Source organism: Acanthisitta chloris, unplaced genomic scaffold (assembly GCF_000695815.1).
Source record: "Acanthisitta chloris isolate BGI_N310 unplaced genomic scaffold, ASM69581v1 scaffold25369, whole genome shotgun sequence".
NCBI classification, from domain to species: Eukaryota; Metazoa; Chordata; class Aves; order Passeriformes; family Acanthisittidae; genus Acanthisitta; species Acanthisitta chloris.
The window spans coordinates 1,339-8,324 of record NW_008691206.1 but is presented as its reverse complement, the minus strand read 5'-3'; the positions used below and the strand labels follow the sequence as shown (position 1 = coordinate 8,324).

The 6,986-nt window shown below is 46.5% G+C and overlaps 1 protein-coding gene across 1 annotated transcript; it reads right to left on the bottom strand.

Annotated features, from left to right (window-relative positions):
• Positions 1 to 1,035: 1,035 nt before the first annotated feature.
• On the bottom strand, positions 1,036 to 5,797 carry LOC103809327 (zinc finger protein 592-like; the record flags this gene model as incomplete). Its single annotated transcript, XM_009082156.1, has 3 exons — positions 1,036 to 1,195; positions 4,545 to 4,657; positions 5,519 to 5,797. Coding segments are annotated over 3 exons (552 nt in total), but the record flags the coding sequence as incomplete, so codon positions are not given.
• Between the last annotated feature and the right edge of the window lie 1,189 nt (positions 5,798 to 6,986).

Here is a 6,986-nt window from a genome sequence, read left to right as displayed (position 1 = left end):
CACCCCACACACAGAGTCTCTATTGTTGTCCTGAGAGATGGGAACTCTGGGAGAGGTTGTCTGGGCAGAAATGTGATGGGGAAAGAGAATTTAGAATTGTGGGATGGCTTGGGTTGGAAGTGACCTTAAAGATCATTCAGTTCCATGGGCAGCAACACCCAGAGACATTAGACCAGGTTGTTCCAAGCTTCATCCAACTCGGCCTTGAACACTTCCAAGGATGGAGCAGCCACAGCCTCTCTGGGGAACAATTTGGTTTGGGAACAATTTGGTATTTGGTGTGGGCAGGAGGAGCCCACAGAGCAGGACAGCTGAGGGACATGAGGGTGGTCACAAGCCTAAGCAAAGCTTCTCAGATTTAACTCTGAGCATTTTCCTCTCCACTCAGGCTTTGTCTTCATGGCATCTCTCAGTAACTCATCCTCTGTCTTACAATCCTGCAGCTTCTCCTCCCATGAGGACGGCGCCCCTGCTACATCCCTGCAGCAAAAGGTGTATTTTGAAAATAAATGGAGCAGAGAAGCCCAGTCAGGCAACTCTCCACACAACCCCATCCAAAGCAAAAGCAGCACAGCAGTTACATTTGCTATACAAAATCACACAGTGCTGACTAGGAGAAACACAGTTCTCACAAGTAATGGATCTAAGAAGTATTTTAAATAAATCTTTTAGAACTAGCAGAAAAGGTAAGGGAGAAAGAGGCAAAATGTACCATGAGAACAGAGTGGCAGGGGAAAACCAGGGTAATAACTTAGATCATAAAGCAGACTGGGAAAAGGCCAGTGGAACATGGGGCCACATGAGCCAGAGTATCTTGGAAAATGGAAAAGTCCTTGCCCTGGTGCTGCTGCAGCTCAGCTGTGCTCCCAGTGCTGATCCTGACCCTGCCAGAGGGAAGCAGCTTGGATGGAACTGGGAGGGGGAAGGAGATCTGCCCTCTGGATGGGAGGGTTTGACTGGCACAAGGCTGCAGCTTGACCTAACACCCCAAGAGAACAGGTACTGACTAGGTACATTTAATTGTACAGTTAATTTTCAATGAAAATAGATATCAGTTACTTCTGCTGTGTCTCTCTCTGAAGCTCTTGCTTTGGCCATCTGGGACAAGTCTGGGTTTTTGATGCCATGCATGAGGCTGATGTGGTTCTCCAGCATGAATGGCTGAGGAAATGTCTGATTTTCATCTGTGCAGTACCTTGGAAACACAAAAAAAGACAATTTAATAGAGGAATTGCTCTTTGTACTGTGCCAAACCAAGAGGTGCCACTGGAGACAGACTCTGGTGAGTAATGTACCATTAGACTATCAAAATACATAGCAAATCATTGTTTTAATAATAAAACATTACCCTGAGAGAAATCTAGAGCACTGGATCAGGTTGCTCAAGGTTCATCCAGCTTGGCCTTGAACATCAACAGGGTTGGGGCAGCCACCACATCCCTGGGCAACCTGTGCCAGTGTCTCACCACTCTCCCAGGGAAAACCTTTTCCTCACATCCAACCTAGACTTGCCCTTCTTCAGTCCCCCTTGTCCTTTCACTGCAGTTCCTAACATAGAGGTCCTCTCTGGCTCCTTGTAGCCCCTTCAGATATTGAAAAGTTGCTCTGAGAATGACTGATTGTCTACTGGAGTCAGTGCCAGGCCTTGCAGACACATAAACCAACCCCCCTGAAGTTCACAGAGGGCTCTGTCAGCAACTGAGGCCCCCCCAGACTGACTGTGCTGTTCTGCTGCCTGTCAGTGCAAGACAGGGAAGGTCCATCAGCCACACATCAACCTGAGCAATCAGCAAGTGACACCAGAGTTCCCTGAAATGCCCAAACTGCAGCTGAAAATAGGCAGCACGGGATGAAAAGCACCAGAGAGGAGCTGGAGTATCTCTGGGCAACACAGACAGCTTTTCAAAGGAGAGAGGAAGATTCCTACTGATCTTCCAGTAACGAGAGGGAAATGAAACACCAGTCAGCAATGATGTGAAAATTCAGACATGCTTGTTGAGTACTTCTGGGTTTTATCTGGCATTGCTTAGATGACAAATCAATATTTAATGATGATGGAATTTTTCCTCCCTCATGGAGGAAAGCTGAGAGGTTATTAAGTGGTATTTATCAAAAATAAACATGTTGAAAATCAAGTGCTCCAGACAGTTTGTATTTAAGACTTGGAAGGGAAGAAATCTCACAACAATAACCAAGTGAATTATGAAAGTAAATACACAAAAACATCACAGTATTTTGCAATTTGTCCTAATTTAGAATCCTTTTCATGTGAGCTTTCCTAACGTGTAGTACTCCAGTGACAAGCATGGCAGGAGGGGGATCAAGCAAGTCCTCCCTCACTGTTTTCTCCCTGCTGAAGGCAGAGACTTATACAGGGCAGGGAGAAAGGGGAAATGACAGCTGGGAATGTTAGAAGCCAGAGGGAGGTCACCCAGCAGCCAGTACAGAGTCACAAAAATAGTCAGTTGTCAGATCAGTGACAGATTTCATTCGTTTTTCACATGGAAATCAGGAGAAGAGAGTGACATGCAGTTAAGGCATCAAAACCCCCAAAGGGAGTTAACAGGTGAGAGTGATAGAGAATACCAGGTGGGAAGAAGGAAAAGAGACCCAAACCAAAGGAAAAAGGAGCAGTGGAGATGTGATGCCTGACAGAGCACTGAAAGGAGAAGAAGAAGAATTCAGAGGTGGGAGAACTTTGTGAGCAATGGCCACCGAGGAGATTTTTAGAACAGGGCTCTGGACAAGCTAAGAGGGATCAGAACAAAGACAGGACAGGAGACCTTGGATCCAAACAAAGAGCAGCTGTTGGAGATGCTGGGACAGTATTTCAAGGAAGAGGTTTCATCTGAAGAGCACTGTGATCTCAGTAATGAGAGATCTACTACAATGACTGAAGAGAGCACAACTGCTGCCCAATTAAAATGTCATCAACAGATTTTGAGAAGGAGCAACTACAAGCCAGAGAATTAAACACAACCACAATCCCCTTAGATTTCCAGCTGTGTTTTCTCTGCTGGCATGCCCATGGGTCCTTGGGTGAAGCTGTGGATTCACCACTGTGTGTCATTCTGAAAAGCAACAGGAGAACAGAACTCCAGGGCTGTACACAGGTACTGCACACAGAGCAGGCTGGCATGTTCCAGATTGCTAGGAATTTCCACACAAATCCTTCCCAGCCAGGCCTTATGCTCATTTTGATCCTGATACACTCCGCTCTGAAAACAACTGATCCAGAGAGAACAGACCTCTACAGATCAGGTGAAGGTAACACCAAAGACCATCACCTACAAACTCAATGCAGAGTGAAACACACTGAGAGGCAACAATTCATCTGCTCCAGAGGCTCCAAGTCAGAGCATAGTTACAAGGAATGCAAAGTTTAGAAGTTCTAGATGAAAAAATGTGTCAGGAATGTATAGAACCATAGAATGTTAAGGTGTTGGAATGGAGCTTAGAGATTATCCAGTCAGGGACACCTCCCACCAGAGCAGGTTGCTCAAGGCTCATCCAACCTGGCTGTGAACACTGCCAGGGCTGGGGCAGCCACAGCCACCCTGGGCAACCTGTGCCAGTGTCTCACCACCCTCACAGGAAAAACTTCTGCCTAGTATCTAATCTAAATTTCCCCTCTTTCTCATTCCCAGTGGTAATTCCAATCCTGTATCCCATTTACTAAACGCTACTGTGGCTCACTGTGCAGCCCAAAGAAGTGAAGCCCCCAAGGGATGTACTTGTACTCTCCAAGATGAGCTCTTACCAACCTAAGTGCAGTTGAGTGACAGCACACTTCAGGAACACAGTAAACCAAAAATGAGAAAAATCCCCCAACCTCCAGCACTGCAAACTTCCCTTCCAACCCAAATGTGCTTCAATTCTGGTTCAGAAGGAAGTTTTGGAAGGAGGCAGAAAGCAACTCTGCATGGTCACAGTGTATGACTTTCTCTGCAGTTGGTTTTGGTCCTGAACTGAGACTGTTCACAGTTAAAATATGCTCACCAGCCATGATTTTCATTCACTGCTGACTTACATAACTTGCCTGAAGGCTCCAAAGCCACTTTGCAACTTTGAGGTGTGTTTTCCCAAGCAAATCCAGCAAGATGAATTCTCCACTGCCCTACAGCCAGTGCAGTCAGTTTTGCCCGTGTACGGCAGTGGCAAGACCTGGCTCATGATGATTTTGCACACCTTTTACACCCAAGGAGAAGGCACAAGAGTGATGCATGACCACAAGACAGCGAAAGGCTGACCCAGTATTAACAAAACTATGGATAGATTCTGGCTGCTTCACAAGGATGTGCAATATAAGTCTCATTTGGCACCTGCAGATCTCAAACCACACCTTCCCCTAGAGTTTCCAAGAGAAAACCAAAAGCAAGGACTTCTTTTAGCCACCAAGTCTGTGTTTAACCTACCCTGACTCTCCCGCAAGAACTCACAGCCCGGAGCAGACAGGAGCAGCAGACAGGAGCTATGACAACCCCAAACCTGAGGGATCAGCCTGCTGTGGAAGGTGAATTGGAGAAGTGGCATTGGGTACATACCAGCAGGTGTAAACTTTCTTTGCTGTGTCGTGGTTATTGCGGATGTGTCTGCGCAGGCTGTTGGAGGCCTTGAATGAGCGTTCACACTGCCGACAGGGATATCTCTTCATGGACTGGCAGGAAAACAGAGACAGCTTTTAGGAACAGGGAGGTGGAAGGCACTGACTGGAGCCTAACATTCCCGTCCCCTTCACCTGGACATCACCTCTTAGATGCTTCTCCTCATGGCACTGGTGCTTGAGTCCCTTCACCAGCCTCGTTGCTCTTCTCTGGAGCTGCTCCAGCACCTCAATGTCCCTCCTGAACTGAGGGGCCCAGAACTGAGCACAGGATTCAAGTTGTGGCCTCACCAGAACCAAGTGCAGGGGAAGAATCACCTCCCTGATCCTGCTGACCACACTGTTCCTGATCCAGGCCAGGATGCCATTGGCCTTCTTGGCCCCCTGAGCATACTGCTGGCTCCTGTTCAGCTTCTTCTCTATCCAAACTCCCAGGAATATTCCACTTAAAACCTTCTTAGACCTGTTTAATGAATAAATCTAAGTACTGAACTGAAATATTTGAGCAATTTCTTCCTTCTCTAGAATTCAAATGGGAAAATCCAACCTTCTCACCTCACCCCCATCTTCTCTTGACATTCACCAAGTGGGACAACCCAAATCAAGCTAGAGGGAACCAAAGACCAGGATAAAGATTTCCACAGCCTCTGCTTGTGGCTAGGTGACTCAGGATATCAAACAAGAAGTCCTGAAGCCAAAGAAGTAAGAAATCTGGCTGTGCACAACATCTTGGCCTATGTTCTGCCAGAGACAAGGATTAGCTTGACAGAAGTAGGTCAAGGCAATGCAAGGCTTGAGCTGGATGAAACCCACAAAACTGAGATTTGTAGCTCTTGGACTTACAGCCCAGTGCCATACAGGGGCCTGGTACTCCTCCCCAGTTCCCCAGCTCAAGGGTTTCATCCAAGTCCTTACCCTTCCATGGTTTCTCTTCATGTGGGACACATAGGTTTCCCGATCAGGGATCCACTGTGAACATTCCTTACATGTCCAACCTGTTCTTCTAAGCCTGGACCTGGATTCAGGATTGTGTCCTTCCACCCTCATGTCCTTCCTTGTCAGAGTGGAGTGGGAAGTCCCATTGGCTACCGACAGCTCCTTTGGTGAGGTATGAACCTGATTCCTTGAAGCCTTCTCAGATTTCTGACGGACATTTGAGAGCTCCTCAGGATTTTGGGGGACTCCATGAACACCCTGTATAACAATAACAGTGCAAACACACATAACATTTATATGTAACTCATATTTATACACCTTTACTTATAAATAAATACCACTGATCACTTAAACATATAATTTAGCCTCCACTGCCCAAACAGAGTGTGGATGTCTTGCTCCCCGTGTGTATTCCCATTTCTCTAGAAGTCACCTGCAGTGCTTTCCCCAGCAAGAGATTTTCCCAAGAAACATGGAGCTTCTATTCCTGTTTCCTGCACAACAGCACCTCCCTGGTGCTGCCTGTTTAGCATTCTGGATGAGCCCTGGGAGCTCTGGTGAAACAGGGAAGATGTAATGGAAGAGAAATGTTAATAGCCATTATTTCAAGAGCTGAAGCCCTAAAACCACTTTGCTTTGGTAAGTGCTGAATGAAATGTTTGCTGGTGTCTTGGGGGCTCCAAAGTTGCCCATCTTTGCTCAAGGGATGGGAAGAGACAAGCTCTAAGTTTCTCCAACCTTACTTCCTTCAGTTCCACTCCATCTATTGCTATGGGCACTTTTCATGGTTCAATCAAAACTTTGCTCCTGACATACAAACCCAAGCACAAAGCCAGAAATCAGCCTTATAAGGAATATGGCTCCAGGCTCTTTGGTTGTTCCACAAGCCAAAAAACAAAGTTCTCCAAAATGTTCTTTTAACAAAGAAAACTGAACATAAGGAAAATAATCAAAAAACTAAGAACTGTGGGAAAGCAAAGGCAAGTAAAACAGCAACATACCAAAGAAACCTCAAGAAACTCTCCTAGGAACAACAACAGTTCATCCACACAAAAGGCTAATTTAGAGGTTTAATTGTGCACAGTAATTAATAACGGGTAAAGTTTCAACACACGAAAGCCTCAGGCCTTTGGAAGTCTTTCTGTGGCTTGGACACCAAACAAACTTCCAAACACAAGGTCTCAGCTGGGAAGCCTGTGTGCTTTGCACCTGATCCAGCTGATGGCCACAGAAGCTTTTTGTGCTCCACAGCACTGCCAGATACTCGGGAACAGAGACACATCACCTTTCTCTCCCTCTGGAAATCATAGACTTTAACAGTTGGAATAGACCTTAGAGATCATCCAGTCCCAACCCCCAGCCATAGGCAGGATCACCTCCTCACTAGATCAGGTTGCTCAAGGTTTTATCCAGCCTGGCCTTGAACACTGCCAGGGTTGGGGCAGCC